Here is a 19,554-nt window from a genome sequence, read left to right on the forward strand (position 1 = left end):
AAGACGTTCAACTTCTTACTTCGCTACAAATTACTAATTTTTCTCCTCAAGCTCATTTCAAGATAAACGTCAATCTATGTGTTTGAAATCCATTTTCTACTAGCCACAATGATGCGACGATGAAAGTATGCCATTTTTAAGTATTTTTTAGAAACTTTTCCTCATATATTTGTTTGTATTTGCAAAAGTAACAAAGATGTTGAAGTCTACGTTCCTTTTGACTTTCTACATAAAAAATGTTGAAAAAAGTATAATTTATTGTAAGTTCGCCGATAATAGGCAAAATTTACTGTAGTGGTATCAATAGCTTCTTTCATTAGGAACAATAGTTTCAGGCCAACAATTACATGTATAACAAAATTATTCAAAATGTTAATTTCTCGAGTGTCACTAGTCGGCAGCCAATAGTTGCAACTGTATCAATCACATTTTGCTCACGTTTACTGCCTCGTCTCGTTGAACAGACTATAACATTCTACTACACTTCCTCTTGGAGGTGCGACTATATCAAAGTTAACTTACGTTCGCATGATACATTACAATATAAAGGCAAATTACGCTACCATTTTATTGCATAACACTTAGTTTATATTGTTATACATGTACGAAACTATTTTGATATCATAACAAAGTACACAAGATCGTATTACTTTAAACTTCATGATATCTAGAGGACAGATGGAGTATTAGGTTATATATTCGAAGGAGGTTTCTTCATATAATTACAATCGAACTTCACTAATGTTAACTTCGTTTGATCCTCCAATTTTATACAACAAGACTGAGTCTTGAATCGCGCTCCTCCATACGTGACAAATAAAGAAAATTTATTTTCAGTTCAAAACCGCGCGTCTTTATTACGTAATGATATACTACTAAGCAGTCGCTTAAAATAAATTTACAAAAGTAACAATCAATCCAAACCCTATTTCTTCAACCAATCCTCTTTGACCATATCGGAACCCTTCTCTGCGATCATGATAGTCGGCGCATTGGTATTGCCACTGATCAAATTTGGCATAATCGAACTGTCTATAACTCGAAGTCCAGTAATTCCATAAACTCGAAGCCAAGGATCAACCACCGCTTTTGGGTCCGACTTTGGCCCCATCTTACAAGTACCCACGGGGTGTGATATAGTTAAAGGGAAAGATCTGATCATGCACTCCCAGTACGGGTCGCTATACAATGGGATATGCTTGCAGTCAGGAAATGGATTCGGATTCAGTTTGCTCCCGTAACGTTTAAGCGAAACAGTTTTACTCATCTCGAGTACAAATTTAACTCCTTCAATCAATGTGGCCATGTCTTCTGGCTCCTTGAAATAATTTGGATAAATCAATGGGTGATCGAAAGGATTGTTGCTCCGAAGCTTGATAATTCCTCTACTTTTAGGTCTTAAAAGGGTAGGATACACACTCCACCCGTCCTTATTGTGAACATCTCTATATACGGCATCATAGAATTCTCTCGTCAATCCAAAAATCTTTCTAGTGCTCTCGGAGTAGTCCCCCGTTGACCAAATATGCATTTGTATGTCTGGAAAATCGTCGGAGGCATTCGCATATTTAGTATTAATGAAACCTAGTACTTCATTAAATCCTAAGGTTGTCAAAGGACCATCTCCGGATATAGCGTACTCTAGGGCATAGCTAATATTAATCAGTCTGCTCTGTACCATTGAAACTTCTTCATTCACTAAGAATATAATGCCCCCCGCACTTATATGGTCTTGAAGATTGTGGCCCACTCCTAAGTCCTGAATCACTGGTATACCGTGTTCCGATAAGTGTTCTTTAGGTCCTATTCCTGACAACATCAACAGCTGGGGGCTACTGACAGCTCCTCCGGAAACGATCACTTCTTTGTTGGCATGTACGCGCAACGTTTCCCCGTCTCTAACGAACTCTACGCCGTAAGACCTTTTCGTTGACGGATCTATTAAAATTTTGGTAACATGTGCTTTCATAGCGACGTGTAAATTTTTGCGTATCCTGGCTGGCCGCAAGAAGGCTTTCGCCGTGGAGCAGCGGCTACCATCTTTGATGGTGCCTTGAGGAATCATAAAGCCAGTATGCCGTTCTCCGTTAATATCTCGATTCTCGTAACCCATTTCTTTGCCGGCTTGAATGAACGCAGCGGCCAGAGGAGTGTGCCATCGTGGTTCTTCGACGGTTAAGTACCCGCCGGTTGAATGATACGGTGTTTTGGCGTAGCTATGATTTCGATTGTCTTCAGATTTTAGGAAATAAGGCAGCACATCCTGATACGACCATCCTGGATTGCCTTGCTGTTCCCAGATGTCGTAGTCTTTTTTGGCACCACGGACGTAAAGCATGTAATTTATGCCACTGCTGCCCCCGAGTACTTTGCCACGTGGCCAGCGGCACTGACCGCCTTCCATCGCTGTTGACATAATTTACAGTAAAGAGCTTTGAAAGCATCGCGAGTAATTCGTAATGAAATATTGATTTTAGAAAGTCACTGATTCACATTAACTTCTCTTTGGAATGGACGATAGATTCATTTTTCGATTTATGTTAACACTAGAACTGTGCAAATATATCTGACTGTTCTATGTATAAATCGGTATATATAAATAAAGTATAAAGTTCTATATACAAATCAAGTGTCATTACTTAAAATAAATAGATCTATATAATTATATATTAATGTAAACTTTGTTCAGTATTAATTGCGCCTGAAATATCTGTTTATTGCATTAGAAACATAATTTTAGTCCGATATTTTCACGTCTTTTTAGTGCTAATTGCAAGATTATGATGCGCACAGATTTTAGAATGCTTTACTTAATATTTACTCGCTTCATTTATTCTCATTGCCATAGGTAGTACTTTATATTCTCTTCTAAGCATGATAATATTTTATCTGTCTTTTCTCAAATTCCTTTTTTTTCAATGGAAAGAATAGTGCGTTGGACGTGAATGATTAGAGTGTCTGGTATTATTATTGTAATTATGTACCTATCATTATTATAGTTAGGTATTATTCAATATTATTTACCGAGACAGTAATTTTCATTCGGTTCCGTCGTGTAATTCCAATCGATTTTAGATCGTTGCAAATTGGCGGCAAGAGTAGGAACATCATACATAGCACTTCCATCGGCACCTGCTTCCAGCAGGAGTACGTCCCAATCTTCTACCTCGGACAAGCGATTCGCCATAACGGTTCCTGTAATGGTGTAAATTCACAGAGTATTTTAATAAAACATGCCTAAGAAAATTTTTTCTTAAACGTTACAAATACTTTCAAATCAGGAATTTGTAGTTTTACATCAACACATCGAGATTGGGAGTAAAATTGTCGAAATTAGAAATAATACTTCGCGGTAAATTCACAATATGTTTGCATAATGATCTCATACCATACTTATATGAATGGAATAAGATATTAAAATTTCTTCATTAATGTATATAAATAGCGTATATGATCACTAATACCTACGATAAGTAGATAGAGTCGGAAAATGAAATTTGGAAAAAATCGATATATGGGAAGTACGTAACATTTTTGGTGTTACGCTATCATACAAGTAACAATGCTTTCTTCCTTGCACGCACATACGCAGCTGCGGCTGTTTTAGTTACACTTTTATCAGATTTTTAACGGAACTTTGTATCGGCATCGTGATAAGACGTACCTGCTGAACCACCGCCTACGATTATGAAATCGTAAGTCGGCAGTAATGATTTGGTAGGAATATTGGATGAAGAGTATGGAACAATCGAATAGATGACATACAGCGACATGCCTAAGAGTATCGATAGCACCGAATGCGTTTTCATCCCTTCGAGAATGATGCGATTGATATCCATTTTACACTCCTCCGAATTCATTTATCAATCTGTAACATTAATGTTCGATACCTTAACACACATCTTATTAGCGATATAAGTAGAAGAGAATTATTACTAAATGTATATTGCTATCATCTTTTCTTTCGGGCCGTAAGGGTCTTTGGTGCTTTCATTCTTAAACCTACTTTTCTCGAATAGAATCTAGCGTAACTAATATATATCTTTTTAGTGAGTGTATCGCAACGATTTTAATTGCCAGTGTAACATGTTGATGAGGTTAACATTCTGAAGAATCTTTTTCATATACCTGCAACCGCCGCGATGCTGCACAGCCTTTTATTTCACTATATTCGCAAAATACTTCATTTAAATCTATATGTGATGATACCTCATCATCTTGAAGTAGGCTTAAATGTAGCAACTTGTACTTAACTCGCTGATGTGAAAGGCAACTATTTTCGATGTCGTGCAAGTAAAATAGAAAAAGCGGCGGTTTGTAGATTGTGATAGACTAAAGAAGGTATCATGAAATAATCTTTGATGGATAGATCGCTACATCGACTGTTGCACTTTACTTGATTTTCAATGCGGTGGTTATAATTATGAGAGAAATTTTTTGAGGTTTACCCATCTCTGAATAATCACATTTTTTGTGTGTGCAGATGATAAGAGAATTAAAAGTTATTTGAAATTGCGGTGTCACTGACATACATGGTCGATAAATGAATAAGACGACAATAAACTTACAGCATAGATGTAGATATTATTTCTTAAAAAGTAGATCAGAGGTAATGAGATGGCGAAATATTAGCGAAAATACAGAACTTTGTGCAATACATACGTAAATTAAACACCAAACGTAGGATAGAGTTCCGGTGCTACGCAATGCAGGACGACGAATGCTTCTGGTTGGCGATCGCTTATGTATTGAATGCTGAGCAATTATTGGCCGATAGGAAAAACGACATAATTATATAATCGAGGTATAAGAAATTTTTCTCAAGGTTTGAATACTTATGGCAACTTTGTAAACATGTATCTCTGGAATTACAATTATTTCGTTGTATCTGCAGACCAATTTTCAAAAAAATTACTTAGCAAACTACGACAAATCATTTGCACTATTAACACTCAAATAGACTTATAGGGTGGTGGGAAAGAGCGCACCCTATTTGAAGGAATATCAATGACTAAAATATACTTTTAACAATGCAGATAGGAATAAAAATAATCAACGTGCGAGTTCGAATAGTGATCAAACTACTTTAGTATTGCACCTTGCATATGTTATTTTGCATATGACATTGAGGAGAGAGATAGTCATTTTTGACAACGCAGAGATAAAAGTGAATGTGAATTATATAAGGACTGGGCTAACGTAGTGTGAGACCGGTACTGATCACCTAAAACAATTTTCAATAAATCTATAAATATGTGCAAAGTTGCACTACATTTTATTTGCCTGTTTGCACATGTGACCTAATGAAAAACATTCATGGTGTGTTTTTAAGTTGAAGTTCAATTGAATTGAGAATGTACTGATATAATCGCATGAAATTCCAATTTACAATAGCTATGCTAGCGTTACCGGCCATCTCACAAACACAAGATAAGAATATAACCTGTGGCGGATCGGTATCAACAGGACGCTGACAGGACGAGGCATCAACGCGGCGCAACACCTCCCGGGCGATCCGCTGGTACCAACCGCCAACACTAGAGGGCTACGACGACACAAGTCTGTCTGTCTAACTCGCTAGCGGTCGAATATACGAGCGATTGATACAAATACCGCACCTAGCGAGACTCCCTCTACGTCTAAGGCAGGGACTACCGGGCATAGCCTTACTGACGAGTCCACCGGTAGTCCCGGGACGAAACGCACACTCTCTCTCTCTTTTCATACGCCACAAACCCAACCAATAACCCATGAATGTGCCTTTTTTCGCATAATTACATTAAAAATGAATAGTACTATATAAAAATTTGGCCACCTGCCTGCTAGAATGAGAGGTAATGGAATCCTAATGTAATTGACAGTTTTTGTGAATATCTCCAACATGACAACACAAAAACACATTTCGGAATCGTCGAAAATGGTTACGTGTGTCCTTTTTTACATGAATGTTTATAATACATAAATTTACATAACAGACATTTGTAACAGTATCGCATATGTAGTTGTGTACAGATTTTACTATAGGTTGCCCAAATCTCGTTTACATTGGAATGTGCCATAATCAAGAGGCAAGAGCTTGGTTTCGATGACTCACTATATCCGCCCGCTACCAGGGATACGGTAACCGATACTATTGCGTAGGCTGTTACGGAAGCACAATTATGGACAAAGTTCACTGTGGTGGTATTGATAGTTTTTAGCAAATTTCGGAAACTATGACCGACTGAAACTTACATGTACAGGAGCAAGATGTTCAGGATCATGCTCTCGACAACAAATACAAAAGTCATCGATATCCGCGGGTTTTTCCAGTTTAACAGATCTCCAGTTTCGCCATCGCAAGACAATACTCCACGAGACAATATATTGCAAGACAATTCCTGGCAAAACTCATCACATTCTGTTCTGTATGTTGGCGGATATGTAGGAGTCACGCTGCTCGCCCCAGTCTCCAGATTAGTTCTCGATCAAAATATCCTATTTCGAAAACCAACATCTTCTTAGTCGACCGAGTGAGACAAGGTGGAAACCTTTTTGTACGCACCTCGTACCTTCACCAATTGAATATAAATTCTACGAAGTGTGGAACCTCGCTAATGAGGTTTATATGGTAAATAAGGTAATTCGGTTAATAAGGTAAAGTTAAAGCAATTTTGTAACGAATGCAGATTAATAATATTTGTGTTACTCATAGAAGTTTAGAAATACATAGCTCAGATATTGCTAAATTTTCAGGGTCTAATCATTTCGAACTATTGTTAATCTTATCTAGGCTTATCGAGTATTTCGGGGTGTCACAATAGTACCATATATCAAATGCACGTATAACTGAACCCGTAATTTAAGAACAATAATTCGTGTTTATCTACTGTAATAATCAACTATTTATTTCGTGGTCCTAAAATAAATTGTAAGAAGCAAGGTTAGCCAATTACTTATATATTCATTATTCGTATACTCGTGAGCTCATTCCGAAAAACAGATGACTACACCAGCTGCATTAGAAAGAAAAGTCGTATTATATATAACTATAGAAACTGCAGAATGAGCAGAAAATTCACAGTCCTTTGCCAGATTTTATAGAATAAGTAGTTTATATTTCCTTCTCTGTCCATCTAAGACAAGGGAATACACGGGCGCTACAACAGTGTCTGTACACCACGAAGACAAGATTTTCTTCTTATGTGCATGTAGATGCTCAAGGCGCCTAATGCCTGGGTGGGAATTTTTTTCTTGGTAATAGTAAAGGATGTTGTATGTAAGACAGGGGCTCAATGTTGTATTCTCTATGTATCTCCGTCTCTAAGGAATTGCAGTTCATTAGATTCCATCCTGTATTTCCAATCGATTTCAGACTGCACACTGTCCGGTAAAGAAATATCATATATAGCATTTCCATCGCCACCTGCTTCCAGGAGGAGTACGTCCCAATCTTCTATCTTGAACAAGCAATTCGCCATAAGGGCTCCTGTAATCGTACAAATTGACGATACATTTTAAATAGAACGTAGTTGAGACGACTGAAAATAATTAAAAGTTATAAGTATTTTTAAGGCAAGAGTATGTAGTTTTGTTTCGAAATATCGAGAAAGGGAGACAGTTAGTCGAGATTACGAAATTAAATTCTCGATGAATTCCAAATATGATTACAAAACAAACCTAAAATACATATTGAAGAAAACAAAGAAATAAAAATATGAAGAAAACAAGATGTTATAATATAGTCGTTAACATATAGAAACGACGCACAACGTCATTAATATGCTATACATAAGATGGAGCCGTTATATGAAATTAAAATGAATTGATGAATTGCTGAATTGCTGAATCGATGAATTGATGAATTGATGAATCGATGAATCGATGAATCGATGAATCGATGAATTGATGAACTGATGAATTGATGAATTGATGAATGGATGAATCGATGAATCGATGAATCGAGGAATCGAGGAATCGAGGAATCGATGAATCGAGGAATCGAGGAATTGATGAATTGATAAATGGATAAATTGATAAGTTGATAAATTCTCGTATCAATTGATCAAAAAATGGAATTTTCTAACGACGTAATGAAAAAAGAACAACCCACCACGACTAATAGGTCGTAAACTGGTAACAGTAATTTGGAAGTAACACTCGTCGAAGAGTAGGGCACAATAGAATACGTGATACATACATGATGATGATGATAGAAAACCATACGCACCGATAGAAAGCACCGGCACAGTTGGTTCTGTTTTCATCCCTCCGAAATGCTTCGATATCCACTTTGTACTTCTCCTATTTCCTTTGTCAGTCTGTAATATTATGTTATGATACATTCACAATAATCTTATTCGCAAGATAAGACGAAGTAATAGAGAATTATTAATGAACACATTTGGGTGATGCTGACATGTCATTAATGTGCATACTTACGAAAAATATTTTGAGATCTCTTGGTTGCTTTTGACGATTCATTACACATAAGCGTCACGGTTTTATTCAGTTTATTATTTTTTCGAAATTATTTCTACCTTAAATTTGTCCTTGATAAAAGGTTGTAACTACAAGAAAATTTATTTCAAAAATAAAAATATATATATCTTGTAATATCTACAAAACGTTAAACGTAACATTGTGCAACGATATAGTGGAACGCAAAGCGACGAGTGCTATTTTGCTGATAATCACGCGAACGAGGTATTTTGAGAAATTATTTTGCAACATCGTAAATTACGCATATTCAGTGTAAAAAAGCATTCCTACATCCTTTAAAAGGTGATAATAGTTTTCCTGAAATTTCATGAAAGGACCTTATATCTTTTGAGAAATTGGAATAAAATTAGTGTTGAAAAAATGACAGTTGGAAATTCGTAGTTCTCTACCACCCAATAACTGAAATGAAAATTTGATAACAGCTAGAAAAATGGAGTGAAAGTACGACAACGGCTCCGTGATTTTATTTACTTTTCGGATTTTTGCTAAATAAATGTAAATAAAATAAGTAGAACACAGAGGAACCTTGGCTTTCGGCTCCGATAGTGACTGTGAATTTCTTTTATTTATCTCACCTGAAGTTCGAATTGCGTTTAGATATGGTATACTGTAAATGTATGTACGCGGAAATATATCTTTTATTGTTTAGTGTACATTTTTATTTATTTTACTCGTATATGTGCACGAGATATATGGTGTTATGTACCTCTAACACATATTTCTATTCTTTCTAGTTAAACTAGAAATGCTTATAGTAAATATAGTATTTTTCACTTTTTCAAACTGTACTTAACTATACTGTATATCCAATCTCTATAATGATTATACAATTGTAGTAACGTATGGATCTTAGAGTAAGGACAAGTAATGATGTTTTATTTAGAGTTTAGTGTAGTTTAATAAGCGATACTCAATAACAAAAGGACCGATTACAATATCGTCGTACGTCTTATTATCATACTATCCCGCTTCTCCACTCACACTTTCTGACTTCTCGATTTACACTCTGTGACCTCTCAACTCACACTGCGCTTCTCAACTCGCATTCTGGCCGATTTAGCATCTCTTTTGTCTTTTGCTAGGCTCACCGCACACGTGTTCCGCAGACGCTCGTGGCCAGGGTCACGTAGGTCTTTTCTACGAAACTATGAACTTGAAAAGACCCAGGACACATTGATAGACCCGACAGTGCCTTGGCTCTCGCGACATTTCTTTTTTTTTTTTTTATATATTTATTTACATTTCACAATTTGTCCAGTAGGACATTTGGTAAAGTATTATAGCTTAGTGGTATAATAATATAACATGTGGATGGCTACCCCCAGTGGGATACCATCTTCGAATTTGATTGATTTATTTCTTTAGTGTGGTGAGTGTTTGTTTGTTAGGTCATGTCCTTTGTGAGATCTGTTGGGTGTTTCTTCTCACGCGGTGGGTCCATGGTTAACTCGATGTTTTTTAGGTCCTTTTCCCTGATACTACACAATTGTATTCCTTAATTATGCAGAATTTCTCGTAGCATCCAGAAACCGGTGCGGCTGTAGATTCTGTACAAGAAAGGACGTTCTTGCAAACACGTATCCTATTTTTCCTCGCTTTCGAGTTACAGTGAATTTGTACATTAACAAACTCTCTCTGTATAGCTTCTTAAGAAGTGTTCATAATGACCTCCTTGCATTTGAATACAAGAATGGCTTTAGCATTGTCCGTCTTACTCTCTCTATTTGTCCAGGTATTGTTCATGAGATACCGAACTACTTCTATTATCCGATAAATTATTTCATGCGCAAAAACCACTGCTAATTATCCACTGCTGGTTTTTGCAAATATTTCGAAAACTATATTCGCAACTATAGTTTTTTTCCTTAGGAACTATAGTTTCCGACCAACAGATACATGTATAAGAAAAGTTACTTAAAATGTTAATTTCTCGAATGTCACTAGTCGGCAGCCAACAGTTGCATCTGTATCACTCTCGTTTTGCTTACGTTTATCGCTTCGACGCGTTTAACATATTATAGTATTTTATTGTACTACATTTCCTCTTGAAGGAGCAATTATATCAAAGTTAACGTTCGCACGATACATGACGAAATCAAAGACAAATTATTGTAATAACTATTTTATTGCATAACACATAGTTTATACTATTATACATGTACGAAACATTTTTCTTATCCTAACAAAGTACGTGCGATCATACTACTTTAAACATTATGATATCTAGAGGACGGATGCAGTATTACGATATATATTCCAAAGAATATTTCTTCATATAATTATAATCGAACTTCACTTAAGTTAATTTCGTTTGATCGTCTAATTTTATAAAACAAGGCTGTATTTTAAACCGTGCTCCGCCATACGCGATACATAATGAAAATTTGTTTTCAATTCACAACCGTATGTTTTTATTACGTAATGGTATACTACTAACAGTCGCTTAAAATGAATTTACAAAAGTAGCAATCAATCCGAACCCTATTTCTTCAACCAATCCTCTTTTATCATGTCGGCACCCTTCTCACCAATCATAATAGTCGGCGCATTGGTATTACCACTCACTTGGTTTGGCATAATCGAAGCGTCTATGACTCGAAGTCCAGCAACTCCATAAACCCGAAGCCGAGAATCTACCACGGCTTTCGCGTCCGACTTAGGCCCCATTTTGCAAGTACCCACGGGGTGATATATAGTCACGGGAACAAATCTAGCCATGCACTCCCAGAAAGGATCGCTATATATGGGAATATGCTTGCAGCCAGGAAATGGTGTCGGATACATTTCGCTCCCGTAACGTTTGAACGAAGCCGTCTTACTCAATTCAAACACAAACTTAGCTCCTTCGACCAATGTCGCCATGTCTTCTGGCTCCTTGAAATAATTCGGATAAATCAATGGATGATCGAACGGATTGTTGCTGCGAAGCTTGATAACACCTCTGCTTTTTGGTCTTAAAAGCGCGGGAAACGCGCTCCACGAGCCCCTACCGCCAAGCTTTCCATATACGGCGTCGTAGAATTCTCTGGTCAGTCCACGATATTCCATAAAAATTTCGCTATTTTGTCCCGATGGTACAAAATGCAGTTGTATATCTGGGAAGTCATCGGAGGCATTCGCGTATTTGGTATTGATAAAACATGTTCCCTCCACTGTTGCTAAGGTAGTCAAAGGACCGTCTCCGTATATGGCGTATTCTAGGATATAGCTGATATTAGTTATCTTGGTCTCTATGGCTGAAATTTCTTCATTCACCAGGAACATAAGGCCTCCCACGCTTATATGATCTTGAAGATTATGGCCTACTCTTAAATCTTGAATCACTGCTATACCGTGATCTGATAAGTGTTCTCTAGGTCCTATTCCTGACAGCATCAACAACTGGGGGCTATTAATAGCTCCACCGGAAACGATCACTTCTTTGTTGGCATGTACGCGCAACGTTTCCCCGTCTCTAACGAACTCTACGCCGTAAGACCTTTTCGTTGACGGATCTATTAAAATTTTGGTAACATACGCTTCCATGGCAACGTGTAAATTTTTCCGCATCCTGGCTGGGCGCAAGAAGGCTTTCGCCGTGGAACAGCGGCTACCATCTCTGATGGTGCCTTGAGGAATCATAAAGCCAGTATGCCGTTCTCCGTTAATATCTCGATTCTCGTAACCCATTTCTTTGCCGGCTTGAATGAACGCAGCGGCCAGAGGAGTGTGCCATCGTGGTTCTTCGACGGTTAAGTACCCGCCGGTTGAATGATACGGTGTTTTGGCGTAGCTATGATTTCGATTGTCTTCAGATTTTAGGAAATAAGGCAGCACATCCTGATACGACCATCCTGGATTGCCTTGCTGTTCCCAGATGTCGTAGTCTTTTTTGGCACCACGGACGTAAAGCATGGAGTTTATTCCGCTGCTACCTCCAAGTAATTTGCCACGTGGCCAGCGGCAACGACCATTCTCCATCGCTGTGGGTATAATTTATGTTAAAGTACGTCGAAAGCGTTGCGAATAATTCATTAACGAATATTGTTGTCGTTTGGTTATTAATTCACGATTATATATCTTTTGGTTCGGCGATAGATTCATTCTTCGATTTAGATTTGAATTAGGTATGCCTAAATCTACCTATTGGTACTATATACAAATCAATAAAATTCAAGTGGTATTACTTGAAATTAATACGTCCGCACATTTATATGTTTTGTATTTGTATACAAACACATTTATATATTTTAATACAAAGCAATATTAATTATGGCTATAATACCTGTATCTTTTTAGTAATTACAAAATAAAAAATTTTAGATCTGTCATTTTATCGCATTTGGAAAGTTCAGCGACAACATACGTTAGAACTGTATTGTGATTATTTGCGAATGTTTTAGAAAGATTCGCTTATTTACACGCTTCGTTTGTTCTTACTGCCATAAATTGTATTTTATAATCCTTTTCAAGAGTGATATAATTTTATCTACTTCCCCTTCTTTCCACCGTAAAAAATAGAGCGTTAGACATGGATGATTAGCGGATGCAGTTTTGCTTTTGTAATTATCTATTTACTGTTATTATTTATAAGTCGATATAATTCCATACTTTTTACCTCGACAGTAATTTTTGTTGGGTTCCGTAGTGTATTCCCAATCGATTTTGGTGAATTGCAGATTGTTGGCAAGAGAAGGAATATCATAGATAGCACTTCCATCGCCACCTGCTTCGAGGAGGAGTACGTTCCAATCTTCTATTTCGGACAAGCGACTTGACACCACGGCTCCTGTCATCGTGCAAAGTTACACTGCATTTTAAATAAAATATATCTAAGAAATCTTAATCCAATTTAACGTCACAACTATCTTTGACTCGAAAGTCCGTAGTCTAATTTCAAAACATCGAGAGAGATAATTTGCTGAAATTAAGAAACGAAATTCGCGATAACGCAAAGATACGTTTACGAAGTAAACGGAAAATATATTTAGATGAAGGAAATTAGAACTTAAAATTTCGGTGTTAGTATGAGGAAATAACGTACAACATTGCTAATACATCTAGCGGATTGACAGAGTTGCGAAGGGAAATTTGACAAAAAAATTGCGATTTCTGAATTGTTAAATTTTTGCGTCAATTCCTCGTGTTAGGAGCAGTAACGCGAACATCTTCGAACGCAAACACACCGATGCACTTATCTTTGACACACTTTTATCAGATTTAGGAACTTCGCGTGGATAATATGAAAAACCATACCTGCAGAACCACCGCCCACGACTATGAAATCGTAAGATGGCAATAGCGATTTGGAAGGAACATTCGTCGAAGAGTAAGGAACATTCGAATATATGACGTATAGCAACACGCTTATGAGCATCGATATCGTCGATGCGATCGGTTGTGATCTCATCCCCCCGAAAATGATGCGATTGACATCCATTTTACACTCCCACGAATTCCTTTATTAATCTGTAACATCAATGTTCGATACCTTAACACACATCTTATTCGCGATATAAGACGAAGTGGCAGAGAATTATTACTGAATGCATATTACCATCATTTGTTTTGTCGGGCCCTAAGGGCTTGGTCCTTTCATTCTTAAACCTACTTTTCTCGAATGGGATCTAGCGAAACTAATATTTATTTTTTTAATGAGTGTATCGCAACAATTTTAATTGCCAGTGAAACGTGTTGATGAGGTTAACATTCTGAAGAACCTTTTTCATATACCTGCAACCGCTGCGATGCTGCACAGCCTTTTATTTCACTATATTCGCAAAATACTTCATTTAAATCTATATGTGATGATACCTGATCATTGAAGTAGGCTTAAATGTAGCAAGTTATACTTAACTCGCTGATGAGAAAGGCAACTATTTTCGATGTCGTGCACGTAAAATAGAAAAAGCGGCGGTTTGTAGATTGTGCTAGACTAAAGAAGGTATCATGAAATAATCTTTGATGGATAGATCGCTACATCGACTGTTGTACTTTACTTGATTTTCAATGCGGTGATTATAATTATGAGAGAAATTTTTTGAGATTTACCCATCTCTAAATAATCAGATTTTTTTATGTGTACAGATGGTAAGAGAATCAGAAGTTATTTGAAATTGCGGTGTCACTGACATACATGGTCGATAAATGAATAAGACGGCAATAAACTTACAGCATAGATGTAAATATTATTTCTTAAAAAGTCGATCAGAGGTAATGGGATGGCGAAATATTAGCGAAAATACAGAAATTTGTGCAATACATACGTAAATTAAACACGAAATCTAAAAGAAACTTCCGATGGGACGTGACCCAAGACGACGAATGCTTCTGGCGAGCGATCGCTTATGTACTGAATTCTGAGCAATTATTGCGCGACATGTAAAACAGCATAATTATGTAATAGAAGCATGAGAAACTTTTCCAAGGTTTGAATACTTAAAGCAACTTTGTAAACATATATCTTTAGACATACGATTATTTCGTTGTAGCGACAGACCACTTTTCAAAAGATCATTTAGCAAACTGCGACTAATCGTTCACATTATTGAAACTGAAGTAGACTTATGGGGTGGTGGGAAGAGCGCACCCTATTTGAAGCAATATCAATGACTAAAACATACTTTTAATAGTGCAGATGGGAATAAAAGTAATAAACGTGCGAGTTCGATTTGTGACCAATCTATTTTACCGTTGCACCTGAATATGGAATAGATGACTGTGTTTGGACATAGTTCAGCATAAGTCATTCTGCATATGACATTCAAGAGAGAGATAGCGATTTTTGATAACACAAAGATAAAAATGAATGTGAATTAGGTGTGGACTGGTTTAGCGTAGTATGTGGCCGGCATGGATAACCTGAAATAAGTTTCAATGAACCTTTTGATATACGAAATATTGCACTATATCTTATCTTTCTATTTGCACACGTATTCTACTGACAAATATACATGGTGTGTTTTTAAGTTGAATACCGAAGTATGTTTCGTAAATGTGAATAATAATAAATCGTAGTAATTGAATTGAGAATATACTGATAAAATCGCATGAAATAGGAATTTATAATTGCTATTCTAGTGTTACTGGCCATCTCACAAAGACAAGATATGAATATAACCCAACCAGTAACCCATGGATTTGTCTTGATGAATGATACTATTCATCATTAATGTAATTATGCGAAAAAAGAATGAATAATATCATTGAGTCAAAGTTAGGTTGGTCCATACAAAAATGTAGCCGTTTGCATGCTCAATTGAGAGGTAATGAAAACCTAATGTAATTGATATTGTTTGTATAATATAATAACACATTTCAGGATCGTCGAAATCGGTGATGTGTGTCCTTCCTTACATAAATTGAATTATAACAGACATTTGTAACAGTATCGCACATGTAGTTGTGTGCAGATTTTACTATAGGTTACCCAAATCTGGTTCACATTGGAATGTGCTATAAACAGAAGATAAGAGCTTGGTTTCGGTGACTCACCATACCCGTCCGCTACCAGGGATACGGTAACGAATGCTATCGCATACGCTGATACGGAGGCATAATTGTAGACAAAGTTTACTGCAATGGTATTGATAGCTTTTAGAAAATAATTCAGAAACTATGATCGACTAAAGCTCACATGTACAGAAAAAGTTGTTCAGGATCACGCTCCCGGCAATAAATTCAATAGTCATTGATATCCGAGAGGACGTAACGTTTCTCCAGCTTCGCCATCAATGCTCGTCACAAGACAATACTCTACGAGACAATATATCGCAAGACAATTTCTGGCAAGACTCATCACATTCCTTTCTGTATGTTGACGGTAATATGGCCGTCACTCTTCTCGCTCCAGTCTCTAGCTCAGTACTCGATCAAAATATTCTTTTTCGAAAACCAACACCTGTTTTGACGATTGAGTAGATAAGCTGGCAGAATGTTACAAATAAGGATAATAAATATAACTCACATCGGCAGTTAGACGATTTAAATATCCGGTACCTTGTGAACAATTTCCATCGAATGGTTTTCGTATTCCGAGGCTTCGTTAGCATCATAACCCTAATCCATCAGCTAGACCCTTGTGTGCATACAGTGGACGGCAACCGACGTAAATACTAATATTGCTTATCACTGGAAATCTAATTCTGAAGCTTTACAAACCGATGTGTTTAGTTTCAAGTGGACAAATATAAAATTTTATTCATTTCCTCTCCTTAGTAGTAGGTAGTAGGGAATCTTTCGGCATTAAAACAATATCATAACGAATATAAATTAATAACGCTTGTGTTACACATAGATGTTTGGAGATAAAGAGCTCAGATATGGCCAACTTTTCAGGCTCTGACCATTTCCAACTTTTGTTAATCTTATCAAAGACTTATCGAGTATTTCGAGGTGCAAATAGTACCAGATATCAAATACACGTGTAACTAAACCCATAATTTAAGAACAATAGTTCATGTTTGCCTTCTGTGATAACCAAGTATTTACTTCGTGGTCATAACATAAATGTAAGAAGCAAGGTTAGCCAATTACTTATATATTCATTATTCGTATACTCGTGAGCTCATTCCGAAAAACAGATGACTACACCAGCTGCATTAGAAAGAAAAGTCGTATTATATATAACTATAGAAACTGCAGAATGAGCAGAAAATTCACAGTCCTTTGCCAGATTTTATAGAATAAGTAGTTTATATTTCCTTCTCTGTCCATCTAAGACAAGGGAATACACGGGCGCTACAACAGTGTCTGTACACCACGAAGACAAGATTTTCTTCTTATGTGCATGTAGATGCTCAAGGCGCCTAATGCCTGGATGGGAATTTTTTTCTTGGTAATAGTAAAGGATGTTGTATGTAAGACAGGGGCTCAATGTTGTATTCTCTATGTATCTCCGTCTCTAAGGAATTGCAGTTCATTAGATTCCATCCTGTATTTCCAATCGATTTCAGACTGCACACTGTCCGGTAAAGAAATATCATATATAGCATTTCCATCGCCACCTGCTTCCAGGAGGAGTACGTCCCAATCTTCTATCTTGAACAAGCAATTCGCCATAAGGGCTCCTGTAATCGTGCAAATTGACGATACATTTTAAATAGAACGTAGTTGAGACGACTGAAAATAATTAAAAGTTATAAGTATTTTTAAGGCAAGAGTATGTAGTTTTGTTTCGAAATATCGAGAAAGGGAGACAGTTAGTCGAGATTACGAAATTAAATTCTCGATGAATTCTAAATATGATTACAAAACAAACCTAAAATACATATTGAAGAAAACAAAGAAATAAAAATATGAAGAAAACAAGATGTTATAATATAGTCGTTAACATATAGAAACGACGCACAACGTCATTAATATGCTATACATAAGATGGAGCCGTTATATGAAATTAAAATGAATTGATGAATTGCTGAATTGCTGAATCGATGAATTGATGAATTGATGAATCGATGAATCGATGAATCGATGAATCGATGAATTGATGAACTGATGAATTGATGAATTGATGAATGGATGAATCGATGAATCGATGAATCGAGGAATCGAGGAATCGAGGAATCGATGAATCGAGGAATCGAGGAATTGATGAATTGATAAATGGATAAATTGATAAGTTGATAAATTCTCGTATCAATTGATCAAAAAATGGAATTTTCTAACGACGTAATGAAAAAAGAACAACCCACCACGACTAATAGGTCGTAAACTGGTAACAGTAATTTGGAAGGAACACTCGTCGAAGAGTAGGGCACAATAGAATACGTGATACATACATGATGATGATGATAGAAAACCATACGCACCGATAGAAAGCACCGGCACAGTTGGTTCTGTTTTCATCCCTCCGAAATGCTTCGATATCCACTTTGTACTTCTCCTATTTCCTTTGTCAGTCTGTAATATTATGTTATGATACATTCACAATAATCTTATTCGCAAGATAAGACGAAGTAATAGAGAATTATTAATGAACACATTTGGGTGATGCTGACATGTCATTAAATTAATGTGCATACTTACGAAAAATATTTTGAGATCTCTTGGTCGCTTTTGACGATTCATTACACATAAGCGTCACGGTTTTATTCAGTTTATTATTTTTTCGAAATTATTTCTACCTTAAATTTGTCCTTGATAAAAGGTTGTAACTACAAGAAAATTTATTTCAAAAATAAAAATATATATATCTTGTAATATCTACAAAACGTTAAACGTAACATTGTGCAACGATATAGTGGAACGCAAAGCGACGAGTGCTATTTTGCTGATAATCACGCGAACGAGGTATTTTGAGAAATTATTTTGCAACATCGTAAATTACGCATATTCAGTGTAAAAAAGCATTCCTACATCCTTTAAAAGGTGATAATAGTTTTTCTTAAATTTCGTGAAAGGACCTCATATCTTTTGAGAAATTAGAATAAAATTAGTATTGAAAAAATAACAGTTGGAAATTCATAGTTCCCCACCTCCTAATAACTGAAATGAAAATTTGATAACAGCTAGAAAAATGGTGTGAAAGTCCAACGACTACCTCTCTAACAATGTGTATAAATAACATCGTTCCGTGATTTTATTTACTTTTTGGATTTTTGCTAAACAGATGTAAATAAAATAAGTAGAATTCAGAGGAACATTGGTTTTCGACTCCGATAGTGACTGTGAATTTCTTTTATTTATCTCACCTGAAGTTCGAATTGCGTTTAGATATGGTACACTATCAATGTATGTACTCGGAAATATATCTTTTATTGTTTAGTGTACATTTTTATTTTACATGTATATGTGCACGAGATATATGGTGTTATGTACCTCTAACACATATTTCTATTCTTTCTAGTTAAACTAGAAATGCTTATAGTAAATATAGTATTTTTCACTTTTTCAAACTGTACTTAACTATACTGTATATCCAATCTCTATAATGATTATACAATTGTGTTCCTTAATTATGCAGAATTTCTCGTAGCATCCAGAAACCGGTGCGGCTGTAGATTCTGTACAAGAAAGGACGTTCTTGCAAACACGTATCCTATTTTTCCTCGCTTTCGAGTTACAGTGAATTTGTACATTAACAAACTCTCTCTG

At 36.3% G+C, this 19,554-nt stretch overlaps 2 protein-coding genes and 1 long non-coding RNA gene across 7 annotated transcripts; all 3 read right to left on the minus strand.

Moving 5' to 3' along the window:
- Positions 1 to 891: 891 nt before the first annotated feature.
- On the minus strand, positions 892 to 3,868 carry LOC117159697 (glucose dehydrogenase [FAD, quinone]-like). Its single transcript, XM_033339789.2, has 3 exons — positions 3,665 to 3,868; positions 3,025 to 3,195; positions 892 to 2,406 (listed from the first exon to the last, which is right to left on the minus strand). Exons 1-3 carry the CDS (start codon positions 3,858 to 3,860, stop codon positions 926 to 928), a joined length of 1,848 nt encoding a protein of 615 aa, XP_033195680.2. The 5' UTR covers positions 3,861 to 3,868; the 3' UTR covers positions 892 to 925.
- A 6,719-nt stretch (positions 3,869 to 10,587) lies between these two features.
- On the minus strand, positions 10,588 to 14,834 carry LOC117159686 (glucose dehydrogenase [FAD, quinone]-like). 5 transcript variants are annotated; one of them, XM_076618578.1, is made up of 4 exons: positions 14,727 to 14,834; positions 13,717 to 13,929; positions 13,079 to 13,249; positions 10,588 to 12,443 (listed from the first exon to the last, which is right to left on the minus strand). In XM_076618578.1, the coding sequence occupies exons 2-4, from the start codon at positions 13,898 to 13,900 to the stop codon at positions 10,963 to 10,965; spliced, it is 1,836 nt and encodes a 611-aa protein (XP_076474693.1). In that variant the 5' UTR covers positions 13,901 to 13,929; positions 14,727 to 14,834; the 3' UTR covers positions 10,588 to 10,962. The 5 variants fall into 5 exon arrangements, with proteins under 5 accessions (XP_076474693.1, XP_076474694.1, XP_076474698.1 ...); XM_076618579.1 differs by lacking the exon at positions 14,727 to 14,834 and adding an exon at positions 14,018 to 14,230; XM_076618583.1 differs by lacking the exon at positions 13,717 to 13,929 and having other exon boundaries at positions 14,727 to 14,794.
- Positions 14,835 to 17,313: 2,479 nt separating this feature from the next.
- LOC143302670 (uncharacterized) lies at positions 17,314 to 18,337 on the minus strand. Its single transcript, XR_013058362.1, has 2 exons — positions 18,270 to 18,337; positions 17,314 to 17,528 (listed from the first exon to the last, which is right to left on the minus strand). It is a non-coding gene; the product is annotated as an uncharacterized LOC143302670 (long non-coding RNA).
- Between the last annotated feature and the right edge of the window lie 1,217 nt (positions 18,338 to 19,554).

This window comes from Bombus vancouverensis, chromosome 5 (assembly GCF_051014615.1).
Source record: "Bombus vancouverensis nearcticus chromosome 5, iyBomVanc1_principal, whole genome shotgun sequence".
In the NCBI taxonomy this organism is placed as follows: Eukaryota; Metazoa; Arthropoda; class Insecta; order Hymenoptera; family Apidae; genus Bombus; species Bombus vancouverensis.

Excerpts from the sequence above, each read along its gene's own strand:
- LOC117159686 (XM_076618578.1), bottom strand. The coding sequence starts at position 13,900 with ATGGATGTCAATCGCATCATTTTCGGGGGGATGAGATCACAACCGATC. Across the intron at positions 13,250-13,716 it reads CGTGGGCGGTGGTTCTGCAG|GAGCCGTGGTGTCAAGTCGC; the intron begins GTATGGTTTTTC and ends GCACGATGACAG. Across the intron at positions 12,444-13,078 it reads CAACAAAAATTACTGTCGAG|CGATGGAGAATGGTCGTTGC; the intron begins GTAAAAAGTATG and ends TTATACCCACAG.
- LOC117159697 (XM_033339789.2), bottom strand. The coding sequence starts at position 3,860 with ATGAATTCGGAGGAGTGTAAAATGGATATCAATCGCATCATTCTCGAA. Across the intron at positions 3,196-3,664 it reads CGTAGGCGGTGGTTCAGCAG|GAACCGTTATGGCGAATCGC; the intron begins GTACGTCTTATC and ends ACACCATTACAG. Across the intron at positions 2,407-3,024 it reads GAATGAAAATTACTGTCTCG|CGATGGAAGGCGGTCAGTGC; the intron begins GTAAATAATATT and ends TTATGTCAACAG.